This window comes from Lycorma delicatula, chromosome 1 (assembly GCF_047948215.1).
Source record: "Lycorma delicatula isolate Av1 chromosome 1, ASM4794821v1, whole genome shotgun sequence".
NCBI classification, from domain to species: domain Eukaryota; kingdom Metazoa; phylum Arthropoda; class Insecta; order Hemiptera; family Fulgoridae; genus Lycorma; species Lycorma delicatula.
In genome coordinates, this window is record NC_134455.1 from 56,061,666 (window position 1) to 56,083,257 (window position 21,592).

Consider the following 21,592-nt stretch of genomic DNA (forward strand, 5'->3'; position numbering starts at 1 on the left):
ACTGCTGACTGATTTTGTGCCATGTGGAATGAGTATAAATGCAGAAACCTGCTGTAAAACTCTACGTAAGTTATGGCGCGCCATTCAAAATCAGCGACGTGGGTGAACAACATGAAAGATAGAAACTGAATAATATCATTGGTAAACCAGACCTAATATGTTATTTTTTGGTTGTCTTTATTTCATGAATTTAGTGTATTAACAACAACAAAAAGTTTTAAAATTCTGAACATTTTTAACTGTTTCTAGAGTTGTGATTTTTTAACACAGCTCCAGCCCGTGTTTTCCTTTTTTATTCCTAAAACAGAAATATAATTTAAGATAAATCTTTTGTATCAAGAACTATAAATCGTTGAGAAGTATAAATTGTTCGTGCCCTGTGTGCAGCCGCCCTGCACACCACCATTGTTTACTCTGCAGCAGTAGCAGCTAAAATAAAACAGTGAGCACATACAACAAACAAACCCATGCACCATCCTTTTTTATGGAGACTGATTATACTTATGTTTTGGGGATAAAAAAGGAAAACTTGAGGTTGGAGCCGAGTTAAAAAATAACGACTTAAGAAACAACTAAAAATGTTCAGGATTTTGAAGCTTTTTGTTGTAAATGTTTTGTTGTTGTTACCACACTAAACTTATGCATGTTATTTAGTTACAACTGACAAAAATATTTAACAAAATCATGTCTAATAATAACAAACCATGTAAAATTTTCACAGCGAGCTGTAAATCTGTTTTTTCTAGTCTCTCTAATAAAAACACATGGTGCATTTGGTTTGTTTGAGAGTTTGTTTGGTAAGTGTTCACATTTTTATTTTAGCTGCTATTGGTGCAGAACAGACCACGTGGTATGCAGCGACTGCACACAGTGCATGAACAATTCACTTGTTTGAATGATTTATACTTGTTTAATGATTCATTAGTTTGAAATACTTATACAAAATCGTTTGAACAAATGAATCATTCAAAAAGTATACACTACACAAAGCCACCAACGAACCCCCATTGGTCTGCTCTATGTCAATAGCAACTAAAATAAAAATGTGAGTACATACAACAAACAAACCCACCCTTATTTACGGAGTGCTTTATTTTTTTTTATTAACTATGGAAAACTTTGTTAGTATATCTTATTTACAAAGTTATAAAATAGATGGCAGATAATAACGATACATGTACCTACTATTTATTACATATGTTACAGTAATTAAATAAGAAACAATTAACTTACTCTCTAATATGTGTATCCATCCATGAAGAATTCGCCTCAGGAACTTTCTTAGATGCTAACGCAGTAGCTTTAATTATAAAATCATTTACACTAAGTTTGATGTTTTGTTTTTCATACATAGAATTTATCTGTTTCCTAAAATTTAGAACTTGTTCTGCATTTATATCAACTGATAAATAATAATGTGGTATTGTCTGAAAGAAAAGATTTATAAATACACACACGCACACCAAAAAAATTTGTTTTTAAAGAAAACAACAGTAAAATGTAGTAATAATAATAACTATCAATAATCATTATTACTATAAGAATCGTTATATTTGGATTTACTATTAAATGTTGCATAAAGTTTAAGTATGTAATCTGTGTTTTTTTTTATAATGAATTTTTTCTTTTAACATGTATCTGTAAATTAATATTTTTTTTAATATATTTAATTCACAAGTGCAGTAAAATAATAAGGATTTTACAACAGGCAATTCTGGAGTAATAACTGGAGTAGGCAATTCTGTAATAGTATCTGCAAAGTGCAAAGTAGAGAGAAAGAAAGAGAAAATTAACATTTGTGAAAACTGTGTTCTATAAAAAACATTATAATCTTAGAGGTGTCAGAAAATGATGTAGAAAGTGAAATTTTCTTTCATTAACCAATATAAAAATATGAGACATATAAATAGAAAAACAATCCAGGTATTATCATTTTTTTCTATCAATATTTAACATAAAACTTTCATTAACCAACATCAAAAAAGGATTTATGATACTAAAATTTAATTCCATGTAATAAATGATAAAATAATGAAAACATTTTTACAAGTAGATTTTATCAAAGTTTATTACTGAAGAATAAATTCTATTAATCTTTGCATATTTATTTTATTTCAACATAAAAGCTTAACAATAACTATTGAACAGAATTGGCAGACAGCAAACAATTCAGTGGACACAAGCATAAATGTTTAGTTCCTGAGAATGGGTGTACTAGTGTGAGTTAATGACTTTTGAGCTGTGTGTGAAATGTTATTGTTAAGGCTTGTTCATAGGTTCACAAAATTATTCACTGCTCTATGACACCAGGAGAAACTAGTGCTATTAGTGTTTATACTCTGAACTAAGATTCACACTCAAAGTAAGACAATTTCCCGTTTTACAATTATCTTAAAAAACAATGTAAAAGCTGATCAATAGGCATTTTAAGGACTTTCAGGTTATGAAATGTGAGCATAGAAAGAAATTCATCTGTTGGGGTATCAGCATATATACATGCATGCACATGTGCACACACACATACTTGCTGTTCATGAAATACATGTAGTACTCAAAAGTAATGATGCATTTGTGTTTAAGATTAATAGTAATCCATATAAATGAATAAATGACCATATTGGTTATTATGCAGGCTTACTCTTGAAAAAAAAAAATCTATTAAGACTAGGCCAGTTCACCTTAGCTAAATGCAAAACCACCAGCAAATTTTCCAGATGTTTTGTATAAAAACTGAAAAGAATACAAAAAATTATTTAAATTCTCCTTTATATTAATACGATACTTAAAGATAAAAATTAAATTCAGTTGAAAGCTTACTATTTTAGACTTCAGAAGTCGCTGTGCGATAACTCTGCGGATACTAGAAACCTTTTTATCTGTAAAGGGAGCACTAGGTTTAGCTGAAGGTGCGGTTACAGATGCTTTAGCAATATCCTTCGATGTAACTGAACCAAATAAACCAGAGCCAGTACCAATAGTCTGCAAAGAAAAGATTCAATGTTTAGTTAACAACTGTTAAATATAATTTGTATTATTCACTAATCAAACTTTTCAAAAGATTATTTTCTGTAAAAGCAAAGTACTAAATCTCATCAAGTAAACAAAATTCAATATGATAATAACAAAAGTAATATAAACTACAACAAAAAGTAACCTGAAAATAAATCAAACCACATCAATCCTAATGCGACATGTTTAATGAAATCTTATAAAATTCTGATATATATATATATATATATATATATAACCTCAAAAAACCTGCCACTACAATAAGAAAAAAATTACATATAAACAAGGCAATTTAATAAAATAAGTTTAACTCATTCACTGCAGCAGATAAAATAGGGAACTTAACCATCTTGCTGTACAGGCAACTATGATGCGTTAGTAATTAAATACTATGCGTTACAGCGCATATTGACCCATCCTGAGGTTTTGTACTGTGAGTGTAGTTTTTATACGGATTTACTCTAATCCATTACTCACTGTTTTGATTTGTCACCTTATTATTCTTAAAAGAAATATATGTTGAAATATTTTTCTTTTCAAAAAACATCCATTCAAATGTATATTTTCATAATATAAACACTGGGAGAAACATAGAATTTATTGCAGATAATTGAATCTGAATTGCTTCACATAAAATGTACCTTGCTGCTTATAAACATCATCCAAATTATTAAATAATTAATAAATTGATTTATTTTTGACTTTATTAATTACTTTTTTCAACATTATATTATTTTGTGATATCTTTGTGAAAAAAGTTTTTTTTAAATTCACAAATATTGAATGCTATTTTATCATCCATATAGTCTGAAATTTTTAACTCTATTTTTCATCTTTAGTAAACTAATATTATAAATTACAATAAAATATTTTTTATAAAAAATCTGTCATATTTTAATAAAAGAAATGATGCTGGAACGGAACAATCCAGCAAAATTACCCCTAATAATTATTACGAATAGACGCTAAATAAGAACATGTATAAAAGAACTGTTTCAACTAGAGTTAGTTCACATATTTTCAGAGAGATATTGTAGACTATAAAATCATTTAAAAAAATATTTTTTAGCTATAAGGAGAAATAAAATATTCATTACCTACGGGCACATTATGTGCCACAATGCACAGTTGTCAAGTACAATATGGCAACAATGAGGCCCATACAGCACAAGAGTTAAGTTAAATAACTTACCATTCAGCATTGTACTGGAATTACGCAAACAATGACAAGCACACAGCAACTCCCTGTTACAGCACATTTATACGCTATACCATAGTGAACATGTTAAACATAAATTTATATAAAATGAATTATTCATAGAGAAACATTTCTTTACCAAGTGAGTGAAAGAATGCCAATACTGTGTCAAAATAATAATAAAACTCTGTCACAGTAAATGCGTCAGAAGAGTGGATTACAGTGTTAGTTAAGAAAGAAAAGATGTTGCACTGCTGTAATGATTTCTGAAAATAATACTGCTTTCACTGTTTTTTTTATATTTCATGTTATGTTCAAAACTTATTTTTTGGATTCTTCATACTAAATCACAATGTGGATTATTGTAAATCCGAAATACAATAGTAAAACTAGGTTTTTTTTTAGAACTTTTAAAAGAAAAGTACACGTGGTATTACTTTTGACCACATTGTGGGAGTGGGGGTAAAATGAATTTTCTTCACATTTTGTGATATGAAAAGTACGAAAATACCATTCATTTAACTAGGGGTTTCCTTATATAGAGCATTACTAAATTAGTTACACAAAAGTAACCTTTAATGAAAAAAGTAAAAAACTAACAGAAATGTTTAATACAAACTGAATACAGTATATCTTCAAGTTTGATTTACAAATGTTCAGTGACATTTCCTAGAAGTAGAGGAACAAATACTCTTTTATAATGCAACTCCATACAGAGAAGTCCACTGAGTTAAATCAGGCGATCATGGTGGCCAAGAAAGTTTTCCACCACAACCAATCCAAATCGACACTTTGCTACTAAGATTTGCAACAACTGCACGATGATAATGCGGTGGCGCATCATCTTGTTGGAAAATTAATTCTGTGCTCTTATCATGTAATTGTGTCATTAGATAATGTTCAAGCGTGTCCAGGTATGATATGCCAGTTACAGTTGATTTGGCAAAAAAGAAAAGATTTTGTGACAGCATACAACACAAAAAAGATTTACCTTAGGCGACTCCCATACATGAAGTTATGCGACATGGATTCCACTCATCCCTTATCCAAACATTAAGTTGATTCACTTTGCCACTAGTATAGAAGGTTGCTTTGTCACTGAACACTATCTTATTAAGATAAATATCTTCAGTCTCTATTTTGTTTAACATGTTTACACAAAAGTCAGTTCATTTTAATTTATCACATCACAGAGCTTGTATCAGTTGTAATCAGGGTTTAAATGGCAGTAGATTACACAATACCCTCCATTCTGTTAACCAAGTCAATTCTAAACTGGTGCATTCCATTAATTTACCTAGACTACCAAAGTATAAGTTGCCTCTTCAGAAACAGCAATCGATCTAAAAGGTCTACCCCAGATCTGATATCCTATGTAATACACAACCTGTTTCAATGAAACAATTACACCATGCAGTAACAAACTGTCTTTGAGGTGGTTGCTTTCAATATTTCATCGTGAATTGTCCCTGAATATTTGGAAACAATTCATGACTAATAAACATTTGGATTTGGATTCATGAAACTATAAACAATACTGAGCACGCTTTGCACCAGTATACAACTCCATGATGACTAATGGAAATATTCATTTACATGCACCACCTCATGAGAATGTCGTAAACTAATAGTGTTAAGCAGGAATGAAGATATCCTCCAGTGATGTACCAAACAATTAGGTAAGTTATTTGCTTTTTTCATTATTAAAGGTTACTTTTGTATAACTAATTTAGAAATACTATATATATGGTGTACATATATATATATATATATAGGCCTATGCATAAAATTTTATAGCTCGAAAATCTTCAAAACTACAAGATCAATTTCACTGATATTTAGATATGCTGTAGTAGTGTATCTGAAGTTGTTTATGTGAAAATTTGATGAATTCAATTCATTTCCAAATTAAAAAGAAACAACTACAAACTTACTAACCCTTAATATGATTGTGACTAATAAATTCAAAATATGAAGAATATTAACTTTTAATCTCTTGATTTTTAAGTCATTTTTAAAACTGATATGAACAAAAATTTAATTTTATTTAAAATTAGGTTTGACTTAAAATAAAAAGCTACCCATATAAAAAAGCCACTTGTAATAAACACAAGGGCAATTAAAAATAAAGCCTGATAAAAATAACAAAAAGAATTGAGAGAAACAATGTAGCATAACTGCAACCAAACCTTAACCAACTAAGACTGTTTGGAATTCAGGAATATTATTACTATACTTAAATTTTGCCAACTAATTTTAATGATTGAAGAGTAATGATTTTTTATTCCTATTATTATTATTATTACCATATTTTACCAAAGCATAAGTTGTCAGCAAATATATAATATGACTGAATTTGATGCCAGTATCTCAGATTTTATGATAAAAATTATGACTCTTTTTCAAGAAAATGATTTTATTCAACAACATAATGTACAAAAAAAACAACAAAAAAGTGAATGCTAACAGTCACATTCTAGAGTTAATACTGCACGATATTACTTTGATATTATATATATATATATATATATATATATATATATATATATAAATATAAGCTATAACAACTGATTACTAAGCAATGATGACAAAAAATTGCAAAATTCAAAACCTCTTATTCAAATAATTTATGCAGTTAACATAATTTTTCATTAAAAAAAATCTTCCATTAAAATCATACAGAAGGAAATTAAAAAAACAATTGGAGGATTTTCCTCCACAAAATAAAAAAAGAATCATCTCAAAATATGAATGTGCATTTTTTGCTCAGGGGATCGTAATTAATATGGCAATATTTTTGTAATAATGCACATACAAGTTAAGTACACAATAGTTAAAAGATTTCCAGAATATGATTACTTTATAAAAATTGTTGAGTATTAGCAAGTGTATAAGTCTCATATTTCCTACAAGGTAATTTTGTTTGACAGCTTTACACTAACATATATAAAACGTTACTGATATCCATCCTTAGAAACCTCCTTCAAAGGCTTTGTCAAAGGCTATGTGAGAGATATAAGGTACAGTTCAAAAGTAAGAGCTGATGAGTTATAAATAGTGACTGGCAACACTGGTTAATTCACCTATGCACAGTAACTTTAAGTGGTATGTTGGGCATGTAACCACCATAATGCTGTCATTCACTATTGTTTGCCTTTCTGAGACTGTATTAAAATAAGTGTGGTATTACAAATCCCACTAGTTATGAAGTTTAATCAATGATTAGATTTCTAAACACAAAAGGACTATGTTGCTGAAATTCAATGTCAATTGTGTGAAATATTTGAACTACCATAATGAGTGAGGGAAAAGTGAGGCAATGGTGTCATGAGTTTAAGGAAGGCCGTTTAAATGTTCACAATGAACAGAGAAGTGACAGGACTAGTGTCCAGAATGACAATCCCATTGAAAGTGCGAATGCAAAAGTGAGAGATTTATTAACTACTAATAAGTCACGTTTTCAGATATTTGTGGAGAATTTGGTATCTTCCAAAGATATTCAAACTTCTGATATTACTCTTTTACTTGATTTATTTCTATTACTTCAAACACATTCAATATCTGTATCACAGTAGAAAGGTGTTCTCCACAAACATCATTGTCATAAATACTAACATAACCTTCTCGGAAGTGGTTTTGCCACTCAAAAATCTGTAATTTTTTCATTACACAAAAACAGATATGCATTTTCCAACAATATTATTATTTTTTTTAAATCTTTTGAAACAAAAAATTGTTAAAATTTGTTTACAATTAGATGATAAGACACTGTGAGATATAGAAATGCTACATGCATATTACACAACCTCACAGCTGTTGCTATGTTAGAGAGGAAGCAAATACAGCTTTACAACTTATAAAATAGTCATGTCCCTATCACTAATTACTATTGAAAAAAAAAATCATTATGAAAATAAACATTAAACCTAACTTACCTCTAAATTAATTCCTCTTTCTGCAGCTAATTTTCGGGCAAGAGGACTGGCATATATACGAGATTTGCCACCAGCTTGTACTTTTTCTTTGATTGTTGGGATAGGAGAAGGAACAGCAACTGAAGGTGGAGCAAGTGGTGTTGGAATTGTTGGTGGAGGGGCGGTTGGAGGAGGAGGAGGAGGAGGAGGAGGAGGAGCAGCAGCAGCAGCAGCAGCTGGAACATCTGGACTGTCATCTACGAAGTTTTTAAACACTGCTACATCACTTTCATTTGTTACTATTATACAAACCAACTAAAAACAAATATGCAGAAAATAGAATTAATCATAGTTTTTAATAAAAAAAAAAAACTTCTATCACAAATTATTAAATTTATTAATGAAAAATGATGAATTCCATCAACAAGCAAATAGCGAATGTTCTTACCTTTCTCTTTATATTTTCCAATTTTCAGAAAGAATGCTAAATAACTCGTACAACACAACAAAGAGTGATGCCCTAACATGGTTTTAAATAACATGAAAAGTTGTATAATTCAAAATATGGTGCTGTAGTTTTATGATACGCCGAATAAAAAAAAAATAACATCTGGACAAAAGAAAATAAAAATAAATTTAAAAAAAATCATTCTTCCTTAGAAAGAAAGAATAGAGTGGGAAACGTTTTGCTTTTTATCATTAGAAGAATAAATTTAAATTAATTTTTAGCTTAATAAACTGATACTACGAGAATGGTCTTTAACATTAAAATATGTTTGATAAAATTATTAAATTAAAGTAATAACTGATTTTCCACTCTCTGGCTCAATACCAATGAGAAAAATAATTTGTGTTTCAAATTTCATCTACGCCATATCATCTACGAATAAAAAAGTATCGTTTCATGATATGAATATAAGATATGATTCCATGAATACAAGATATCATCTATGACATAAAGATATTAGCCAATTTTTCCTTTCCATAGCTCTTTTAAAATTAACACCAATAAATACTAAATTGCACTATTAACTCATCTAATATTTTATTCATTATTTAGATTTTGTGACAAGATTCAAAAAAGAGTAACAGTTTCATCTAGAGGCCTGAGGTAATTTCAACTTTAAATGTGCTACACTAACTGGGTGTTAGATAGGTGTATTAAGGCTAAGTAAACAACGGAACCAATCCAAATATACTATTTCATAAAATGAACTGATACTTTTAAAATTCAAACATATTATTACTAAATATAGGAAATTATTGGGAAGTTGTAAATATTTTCAGTGTTTATGAAGAATTGAAAATGTGATGTCATAATTTTTGTATGATTAAGTGAAATATATTTCAGAACAAAAATCATACAACATATAAGTAACATTTTTAAACAGGTTATAAATAATAACTAAGATAACATATTATTAAGTAATAAGTTACAAATCACCTAATTGCAGTGGAACTGATACATAAGTGATCTTAAAAGACAATAATTAAAAACTGTGATTTAAATTATATCTGTGGTTAAAAAATTATTCTGTATTTCTCTAACCACATTCCGCAAAACACCTGAATTAGTTGACAAATTATAAAATAAAGACAACGACCATATTAATTCAAACATCTCCTAAGTTAATATATTACGGAATCATGTTTACTAAATGTACATATTATTTACTATTACACTACAAGTATGAAATTTTTATTTAATGTTTTTTTTCCTGCAGTAATAAAGCAAATCAAAAATTAATAATATTATTAGCAAAAACCTACTACTGAAAAAAACCACTTAAAACCCCATCATCTTTAACATGTTTACAGTTATCCACACAAATCCGCACCCTTGGTTATTTCTCATTCCATAGACTATGAAGAGGCAAAACAAACTATGAATGCTTTTTTATAACAATACAGCACTAGGAAAAGCCCACTTTTTATTACAGTGCAGTATGTTGTGGTTTTCATTGCATTTTTAATATTTTTAACTTAGTGTATCAAAACTGATGCAGTGTATTGTTTTTTTTTAAGTATTAAGTAGTTAAATTAAAATAAATAATTATCAGATGCATACTTTCCCTTTTTCTTTTATTTATTTAAACATCATAATAATAATAAAACAAATATACTTACTAAAGTTTAGCTACAACCACAATTTTCTGTTATGTTATGTGGGCTAGTAAAATTAGATCTAATATTAGGGAAAATAAAGTTACTTTGACATATTCATACCATTGTGAACTTCTGGGTTTACTTTGGAAAGCGGGATTGTCCTTCTTTATCACTATTCTTTTCTATCATGCACTTTATTTTCACATTCACTCAATTATGATCAGCAAGTTTCTCAAGACAGCTTTTTTAATTTTCCTTTTGTCAAGGTAATAATATTGTCTCACATACTAATACTAAGTGGCCAAATTAAAATTCTGATGGAAGACATTTCAGATTTTTTTTTGGGCAAGCACTAAATATATTAAGGAGAGGCACACTGAGGATACATCACATATTTTCTTGGTAGGTGTTTTTAAAAAAACATTTATGTTTATACTGTAACAAGACCGGTATAGCGGACCTGAGTTACAGATTCCTACCAATTAAGAAGAAAGCAGTAGAAAATATAATAATGGGAGGAACAGAAAGGGCCTGAAAGGAACACTTTTAGTAAAGGTAACAGCTCCATTTAACAATTGTGTTTTGTAATACTGCCCACTGATACACCTAAATAGATGTTCTTCCATGAGAAGAATTACTGGACCCAAGTTAGGAATGCACGGGAACGAAAGGGCTCGGTAGATTGTTCTCATGCTTAACTGGGGTCTGGTTCATCAGGTAAAGAAGATAAGATTATAAATACTCCAGGAAAGATCAGTTGAAATTAGTATTGCAAAGTCAGTCTAAGCAAGACGTTATGATGTCAGTCTGCAAGATAAAAGTGTGTGAAATATGAATTCTGCGAGATGTCAGTCAGCGAGAGTATTCTGCACCCTAATCACATGGAACATGTGATATTACAAGTAATTCCAGCATATGAAAACAAGAAATGGTTTGGCGAGTTACTGTTAAACTATAAGAGAAAGAGATAATGTACTAAATTTCATTCATAAACTGTTAAGGTAGTTTTATTTGTGAACAGCAAAGGTATTTGCAGTGAAAGGACTTTATACTTGTCTTTTATCTATTGTAATATTGTTATTAATACAAGTCTAGTGTGATGCTAAGTGTTAAGACTAGCGGTCATGCTAATGTCTTTTGTCAATGGGACTGAATTCTGTTTTTCATTATTTATCTACCTGTGAATAAATCCTGACGATTACTTTAAATTTTGTTTTGGATGTAATCACTATTTATTATTATTACTATTATTGTTGTTGTTGTTGTGATTATTATAATTAATATTTGTTTATTATATATTTGTTTAGATTTTTATTATTACTGTTTGCTGTTATATTAAAATCAGAATTCTGATTATTACTGTGGTTGTGATTACTATTTTTATAACTATTGTCATTATTATTGTTATTATTACTGATTTGTCTTGTTCTACTTATGTTCTTAAACCAATAAATTGTAATTATATAAACATTTTCAATTGTCAATCTCTCAATATTCTGATCAAGCCACAAACATGTAACAATATTAATCTGTAAATTTTTGCCAGATAACTTTTACAATTAACTTATATTATAACTTTTACATTATAATTTTACAAATTCTCTTTGAAACCTATACAGTAAATAGGAAATAGTTTTACTAGTTAAAACCAAGTATCTTATAAAATGTTACAGGACTGGCTGTAACATTCAAAATTCTGTTTCTAGTTTTCTATTTTTTTTTTTACAATATAAACAAAGGAATCCTGGAATTTTGGACTGCAAAAAGTATGTTTATCTATTCACATACTCAATTACAGCAACTTTTCATCTTAAACATATTATAATAAATTTAATAAAATATTTTTACACAATAAAAATATTTTTGTTGTCACAGATAAACAATGATAGAACAAAAGTGATTCTTGGAAAGTTGCTTTTCCATCAAATATGAGTTATTAATATAATTTAGTATATTTTAATATTTCCAATAAACAATGAACCATAACTAATTTTGAAACATGTGAAAAAAGAAAAACCTGATCAATATATATATATATATATATTGATCAGGTTATATATATATATATATATATATATATATATATACACACACGGCAGAGTTTTTCTTAACTCTCTCTTAAATTGACTAAATATTCATAATTTACGTAATTTTTTTATTTAACATAAATAAAAATATAACAAAATGTTCATATGATAAATTTCAAAATTTTAAGCAATTATTGTAAATTAACATTTTAGTACTGCAATGACTAAAAATGTTTCAATTTAACCCTTTGGATGAGAATTTTTTTTCATTTTCTTGTTAAATCAGTGTTTTTGATTCTGCATTGACTTGTTTTCTTGGTAAAAGTGATTATAAAGGCGGAAAACTCGGGAAACCTTCACCATGCACCAGTTGCGTGGTCCGCCTCATGAAGTGATTTTACTTCTGTGGTATCACATATACGTAAATTCGTCTTTAATAATATATTGTGAAAATACAGTAATAAGAAGTAATGTATAACATAGTTTATGAATATTTTTTGCTGTTCATAAAACATGAAAAATATGATAACATTCATTATAATAAATTTACTAATTTTTTTTTTAATTTGCAATTACTAGTATAATTTACAATTGGTCTATTTATTTACAAAATATTTTTAAAAATAACAAAAATATTACATTTTATTCAATAAAACATATTAAAAAGTTAAAATCTAAACATTTTTTATAAAATTAAAAGGCAATTTATTTGTTAATATTATAATAAAATACAAAAATTTTCTGACCATCGTACTGAATTTATTATAAATACTTCAAAATTAAATCTAAAAATGAAAAATATTGTTTGAACACCAATGATGAAAATTTATGCACATTTTAAAAATATTAAGTACAGACACACAGACCATAAGTACGTTTCTATGTACGAGTTGTGTTCAAAAAGTAACGAGAATTTTGAAATTTTGCAGGTTGTATTAATCCGATTCTCAGGATTTTTTGTTGTTGTATTGGTAAACATATATAAAGAGTATGCATACATTTTTAGCCATATTGGATGTTTTGACTGTTGTCAAAAAAGAATAAGTGTTTTAGTACAATTGGCGATTTTTTATTTGTATAAATAATAGATCAGAAAATTTGCATTAAATTTTGTTATAAGAATGGAATAAAGTGAAGCAATATTTTAAAAATGTTAAATATTGCTTTTGCTGAGTCTGCTATGAGTAAAGCAAGGCTTTACAAGTGGTATATGCATTTCCAAGGTCATGAAAATGCTGAAGATCACAAGTACCACGGACACCCCAGCACATCAACAACCGATGAAAATGTGGAAAAAGTGAAGGAAATAATTATGAATGATTGTCGAAATCACAATCAGAGAAGTCACTGATGATGTTGGGATATCAATTGACTCATGCCATGAAATTTTTTTTAGATGTTTTGGGTATGAAACTTATGACAGCAAAATTTGTTTAAAAATTGTTGAATTTCAAACAAAAACAGCGGTGAATTTAAGTTGCTCAGGAGTTGCTAAATGAAGTCAACAATGATGCAGAACTACTGAAATGTGTCATAACAGGTGATGAAACTTGGGTTTACAGATATGATGTCGAAACTAAGGCTTAATTGTCCCATTGGAAGCATTCTGGATCACCAAGACCGAAAAAAGGTTGAATGTGAAGGTTATGCTCACAGTGTTGTTTGATTTTAACAGCATAGTGCATCATGAGTTCTTGCCACAAGGTCAAACGATCAATGATGAGTATTACATACAAGTTTAATACCATTTGTGTGAAGCAATCTGAAAAAAAAACCACCTGGATTTGTGGCAAAACAATTCATGGCTTTTGCACCATGATATTGCGCCTGCTCACACTTCATTGATTGTTCATCAATTTTTAGCCAAAAACAACACTGTAATGATACCCCAGCCGCCATATTTGCCAGACATAGCCTCGTGTGACTTTTTTCTATTCCCAAAAATAAAGAGAACCTTAAAGGGCCATCGTTTTACAAGCATAGGTGAGATTAAAAGCGAATAGCTGAGAGAGCCAAACACTATTCCAAAGAGCGAGTTTCAAAAGTGTTTTGGGGATTGGAAAAAGCGCTGGCCTAAGTGTATAATATCTAACGGGGACTATTTTGAAGGAGATAACATTAATTTAAACAAATAAATAAAATCCTTTCCAAAAGTTAAAAATTCTCGTTACTTTTTGAATACACCTCGTACATACAATATTAAAAAAAAATTGTCATATAAAAAGTCAATATACACATCTGCTAGAACTTATGAATTGATACTGCAAAAAGAAAATAAATACATTATAAAATAATAAACTTAAAATAATTTTATAAAATCTACATGGGAGTACGTTTGGAAATCGAAATTTTGATCTGGTAAAAAATGGATGAACACCATAACAATGTGAAATGTACACAAATTAAACACCAAATACCAAACGAAATGTAGAATCAACAAAAATTTAACTATGTAAGGCAAGCGGAATCTTACAGACTATTATTTTACAAAAAAAAGATCACGCAGACTCTGCGTACTCTACACCACCATTTTGCAATATCACAACCATGCAATTGCTGTGTGGTCTGCAGTCAAAGAGTTAAAATGTTTATTTTTAGAGCTTTTGTTACAATTATTGTTAACTTTTCAGAGGTTTTCATAAAAAAAATTTGACTATATAAAAATCTATGACATTCGTTTATAAAATCTATGAAAACTGTTTTTACTAAAGTAAAAATTCATAACATATGCAAATTATTCCAAAAAAAGATACGTAATTTATGACAGAATTCAACAATATTTCTTTTAACTTATAGTGTAAAAAATATTATTCCGAAGATCAAATATTTATACCATGATGGATAATTATATTGTTAATGACTCTCAACATTTAATTATTAACTTTCATAGATTTATGATAAGTCTTATTTAAAATACAAACACACAGCCAATGTATTAAGAAGTATACTTCCAACAATATGATTTAAAAAAATGTGATCGTATGCGACAACTAGTTAAACGTTCTGAGTTGAAATTTCAGATTGGCAACAAAATATAATTATTTTGTTGAGATAATTTTTTTCTCGTAAATATTTTTTCAAAGTCCCTCTCTCAATGAATAATGCGAATTATTATCTTAACTATTTTATGTGCTTTTCTTCCATTCATTTAGTAATAATTAGACATGCTAAAAGGAAATTTTAGGCCTATAACATTTTCACAATTGTAGAATCATTTAAAAATGGATATTACACAATTTCAAAAAAAAAGTTATAAACACTGTAAGTGAACTAAATTACACATTCACAAAGGCTTTATTGATTAAACACTGCCAACCTCTGTGACAGTGCCTCTGCCTTTCATCTGGAAGATCCTAGATTCAAATCTCAGTCAGGGATAGTATTTTTTATCTGCTATAAAATTCATCTATCACAGTACCTGTAATTGGGCATAAGTATGTTATTGCTTTGCAAATAGATTAGTTAGTAGGAAAGAAATAGTTTATAACTGTCAAACTAAAAATTAATACAACATTAACATCACGCTTGTCCATCAGACAAAAGATAAGAAATTTTGTCAAATGTTTATAAAAGTTTATTTTTAAAATACTACAATTTACTCTCATTGTCTCCACTATAATATACTTCTACAATGGCAACAGTTACAAGTATTTTTTTGATAGTAAACATAACTTCAAACACAGATTTAAAAATGTAATCATACCAACTGACCTTTCCCACAGGAACATTTTTTGTACCAGCTTTAATTAATATTTTAGCTAAAAATCCTTCTTCTGGAGTTTCAAATCCCATTGTAGCTTTATCAGTTTCTATCTCAGCTAACAAATCTCCTTCATTCAATTTATCACCTTAAAGTAAAAAATTCCAGGTCATTACTATAAATAATAATTAATATAATTGAGTACAAGACAGAATCTTAACCAGAATAAAAAACCTTATGAATAATTACAATTTAAGATGAATCACATATTTAAAGTGTAATAAATCTTAAGAAGCGCTAAAAGATAAACAAAATATAAAAAAGATAATCTTTTTTCTATGTTATTTGTTCATCATAGAAAATGATATTTTGTTCATTATACAAAACACAGAAAAAGATATGTCTTTCTGTCCATGGGCAGCTCTACGGTGAATTAAAAAAAGTTAATTTTATTAATCATAATCGAACAGTTATTAAAGTTCTTGTAAGAACAACTGAAAGAAACAAAGAAATGAAACTGCATTAAAGATTCTTATGATAACTATAAACTCCCTGGACAAATCTCTCTAAATATGACAGACAGCCCCTGTGAAGAGATTTTTCAGAGTAAACTGTCCATCAGATCTTCAGGTAAGTCAGTTTCCAGAGAACAGCTTAATGCAATAATATGAGATGATAATTGAAGAATATGATTAATAAACTCAAATTTTTTTTAAGATTAACATTCTGGAAATAATTAACAAAGACGTTTTTAACCATAATTATAATACAATAAAACAAACAAAACATTCAACAAAACTACTGTTTGCTTGCTAACAAAATTAATGCAGTATCTTACAACCAAAATTTACTAGCATCTTCCACTGCATTGAGAACATAGCAGTCCCCATCCGTTCTATTTAATAATATTTCCTACTTTATGTACCCTTTAATAACAAATAAAAGCACAATTTTTGTTCCTTAAAATGTGATAGAAAATACCAATCAGATTTTTAATGTTGAAAACAAATCTGAAGTAAGGATTTTCCCCAACCCAATGTTTTTAAAAAATCTGAAAATTACATTTTGAAATTTGATGTCATATGAAGCACAATTATGCACAAATGTTGGTACTTTTTTGTTATTGCAAACTTGTTGGTACTTGTTTCTTAATATTCTCTGAGATCAATTCAAATATCTCTACCTCAATGATGATGGTAGAGATCATCATCATCATTAAGTTACCATTTTTATTTTTGTGGGTTATAGCACATTTCAATAAAAGCCTTTGATGTAAATAACTATAACCCACACAATATGGATTAATTAACCAAGTTTTCTAAAATCAACAAATACAACACATACATACAGGTTGATTTGATAATCACTGATGTTACAAGTGAGTAAAAATGATAACATCACCTACCAATCAAGAAAACTACAAAGGAAATGAATGTTATCAAATTAATGTTTATTCTTTACTTTTTTATCCCATTAACTACTAGATAACAATCACTGCATTGAAATTAATTGATTATATCATTTGCAGACTGTAGCTGGGTATCAAACTCTTGACCTTCAATGTAGCAGGCAAGCACACATCTGCACCAGCTCTGGTGCAGGGGTGTGCTTGCCTGTCAATTCATCTTCATTCATTCAAACCTTTCTTTAAACATAATTTTAAAATATTTTTTTTCTGTTGTCTCCAGAACCACCATAAGGTATTACTTCAGAGGATGATTTATATGAATGTAAATGAAGTGGAGTCTTGTACAGTCCTGAACTGTGTGGTTAATTGAAACCAAACCACCAAAGAACACTGGTATCCACAATCTAGTATTCAAATCCATGTAAAAATAACTGTCTTTACTAGGATTTGAACCTTAGAACTCTCGACTTTGAAATCAGCTGATTTGTGATGAGTTCACTGCTATACCAAAAATCAAATAAAGTCAAGTCAAGTAGTGAAGTTCACCACTAGACCAATGCGACTCAACAAAGATTTTGCAAAGGTTTTTAAATTATATTATGGACATTACCAGTTATACGGATTTAATCTGACTTTTTTTACTGATTATTTTTTCTTGCAAAATAATTTTCAAGATTAAGTCAGTTTATAGATTATCAAAACTGGTCAGAATAGTTTGCTCTTCAACAGAATTAAATGATCATAACAGTTGTAAATATGTGGTAAAAATATCTTCAACATTAATAAAAACCTACCTTCCTTTTTTGCCCAGCTTACTATAGTTCCCATTTCCATAGTTGGAGAAAGGGCAGGAAGTAATATTTTCATATGAGGAGGATAATTTCCTGAAGCAAAAGATCTGTAGCATGATGTATTCCATTGATAAGTCAAAAGATGTGATTCACAAATTGGTTTCTGCGTTACAAGTTTTCTAAAACCAATAATATAAGTAAAAATCCAAAATCATAGTAGAGCATCAAATTAATATATACATATCTATCTTACATCAGTTCTACCTTACCCAACTACTAAAGAAAAATCTCAAATGAACACAGAATAACAACATACATTTAATTAGATTAAGTTATTAACAAAAAAATTAAACAATATTCTAAGATTAACTGACATTAGATAAATGAATATGAATCATAAATCATTGACCTTGACAGTACAATAAATAACTGTTTTAATGTGACTGCTAACTATTAGTCTTAGTTCTACTTTCTATACAAAAATCATTTTTTATTACAAGATATATTTCAAATTGGTCAAAGAAAAGCCATTACCTGTAACATACCAATGCCACTCTGAATAAAAATACCTTACCTCTTGAGGGATTGTGAATGTAGAGGGTATTCCATTTTAATTCTACAAATGATCAGTGCATCACTATTTCTGATTTTGATGATATTTGGTATATGATAACTAATCACCTTGTAGTAGCCAAAAAATATTTTTTTTTTTAAAGTGATTGATTTAAAAAATTTTTTAAATGAATTAATTAAATGGAACTCAACCATAACGGGTGCCTACTGTCCGAAAGAGACCTGGAAAATGTCGCATTATGGGTATGGTTTACGGGTATGGGTCAAACTCTACTAGATCTTTACTAAAGATATTAAGACGTCTTAGTCTGTGCATCTTTGGTATGAACTGATGGGTGAAAATTGTATGCTGGAATACCTAACCTTGTGTTTCAGAAATGTAACAAATTATGGGTAAACACTAAACAAAGGGTGCAGTTACCTATACGCCCCAAATGAAGACTGCTGTATTAGACCCCAGGAGACTTCCAGAATATAATATAAAGTAATAAATCCGTCAAAAGATGAATTTTTATTCTTCTTATAAGTTGATGTTTTATTTAGTTCAATTATTCATTTAATTAAATAAAGGCTGATATTCTACTACAGTTAAAGATTGTTTTCCTTGCCTGTCATAAGTAATGTATATACTTATATGAATGCAATCTTTTTTTATAAACTTTCGTGAAGTTGCATCAATTCTGAGAAAATGAATAAAGCAAAATCATCTAAAAATAAATAAAAAGTTTAATAAATTCAAATTTTATTTAAACAAACAAAAATAAATGGAAATGAAAGAAATAAAAAAATTAGTAACTTATAATTACATAAATTGTTCATATATCTTCTAACATCATTTACACTCTTTCTTTACTTGATCCAACATCCCTTGAGCGGGTCAGTATTGTGTAACGGTTATTTAAAGTAACTCTAGCAGAACTTTAAATTCTCATCACCAAAGTTGTATTAACTTATGATCGGAATATTTAAGTTTTCATGTGACCCACCAGTAGCAGTACTGTATTAATTCAAGGGACCATGGAGGCCAACTGGTTTGATGCAAATAATCAAACTGTTTAAGTTACATTCAGTAACTCCTAGTTTCTTCATAAAAATGTGGTATCCCGTTAAGTTGGAAAATCATTTAATAACACCTTATCAGTAAAGAAATATTTTTAAAACTACTCTTGGAATGGACTTTCATATGATATGTCACTTGGCAAGGTTTTGTGATATTAATAGTTAGAGACCATAAAAAACATTATTTGACCATGAATATATCCAAAAGTGTATTTTTTAAATTTGAAAAAAACTTTTTGCTTCCTACTGTGTACTTGTGATAAACATTTCATAACGGGATTGCAAAGGGATCATGTTAAAAATAATTTTGTAATAATCAGGTACAGCAAAATATTCCAATTGTTCCCCCTATGTAGCAATTGCTAATTGAGATTCAATCAATGAAAACCCTCCCCTTCCAGACTGGGTCACTTGATGATGGAGAAGAGTAGCATGTCATGACATCCACTCCTAGCGCCAGCAAAAGAATATACATGTTTCATCCTGTTGAGACAAGTAAAGTAATATTCAGTCTAGATCATCTCTTGGAACAGAAGGTACAGTGGCGTACTTAAGAGATTGATCATACCTATAAAGTGATGCAAAAAAATATTTTTTTCAGATTTTTCAGTCATTCTTTATTAATTGAGCTTGCCTTTATCTACAGGTTTGGAATTTTATGATTAATTCATCACAGCGTTTGACCAGAGTACAGTGACCAGCATGGAACCATCAACTTCTACAGTTTCAAGTAAAATGTACTGTTGCAATCCATTTCAAAATTCAAGTCACAATTCTTGTAAGAAAACCCTGAGAAGTATAAGAAAGAACTTGGTGCAAACATTTACTTTTCTTAAACAAGGTTATAAAATCTGTGATATCTGCCACAAATAGTTTGAGGCATCTACTAAAATAATGCTGAAGAATCTACTTCTGATGAAGAATTTCAACGATTAGATCATTTGTGTTCCCCAGAAAAAATGAAGCTGTAAATGTTCTGAACAAAAGTTTGATTTTTTTAAATGAATCACTATACAGAAAAAAAGACAATGCGAGAGAAAATACCCTCAGGAAAAGCTCAAGAAATCAGCAGTAGTGTTCAAAAGTAAAATATTGAAACGCTACCTAAAAGCTGGGACTTTAGTCCAAGCTTTGGGAATTTGTGCTAGTCCTAATTTATCAAGATGAATTTGGACTATCAGACTACACTGCAAGGAAAGCTAAAAGCCTGGTTAAAGAAAAAGGTATCATATCATGTCCTGATCATAAACTTTGTAGAACTTTAGATTTTAAAACAGCAGAAAAAGTAACTGATTTCTATGAGAGTGAGAAAATAAGACAAATGTGCCTGAGAAAAAAGATTATATTTCTCTTTAGATAAATGAAAGATGAGAGTATATTCAGAAAAAATTAATTCAGTGTAATCTCCGTGAAGCTTTTGCATTTTATAAATAGAGGTATCCATTGTTTAAAATAGGATTTACAAAGTTCTGTGAACTCAGGTTAAATACTGTGTTCTTGCAAGAGCAAGTGAAATCCACAGTGTTTGTGTATGTACAACACACTAAAATGCAAAACTTATGGTTATGCATTGTAGAATGAAAGAACTGAGAAGGTGATAGGCCAATTAAGTCTTACAAAGATATTACAATGTATGTAGTGTATGCTAATCCAACTGAAGCTTGCTGCTTTGAAAATTGCAAAAATTGTCCTGGGTTTGAAGAAGTCAAGGGAAGGATTGAGGAAGTTTTCAAGCTCAACTGCATTGAAAACATCACCTACAAACAGTGGATACAAGTTGAAAAAAGAACATCATAGGTGCAATGCA

General features: G+C 29.0%; 1 protein-coding gene across 1 annotated transcript in view; it reads right to left on the reverse strand.

The window, feature by feature from the left end:
- The window catches only part of muc (dihydrolipoamide S-acetyltransferase muc), a 43,533-nt gene that overhangs the window by 17,861 nt on the left and 4,080 nt on the right, over positions 1-21,592 (reverse strand). Inside the window, exons 2-6 of the mRNA XM_075354958.1 lie at positions 18,157-18,332; positions 15,966-16,102; positions 8,143-8,436; positions 2,818-2,979; positions 1,234-1,427 (exon numbers count right to left, since the gene is read on the reverse strand). Coding sequence (XP_075211073.1) covers positions 1,234-1,427; positions 2,818-2,979; positions 8,143-8,436; positions 15,966-16,102; positions 18,157-18,332 — 963 coding nt within the window. The remainder of the gene's footprint in view (positions 1-1,233; positions 1,428-2,817; positions 2,980-8,142; positions 8,437-15,965; positions 16,103-18,156; positions 18,333-21,592) is intronic.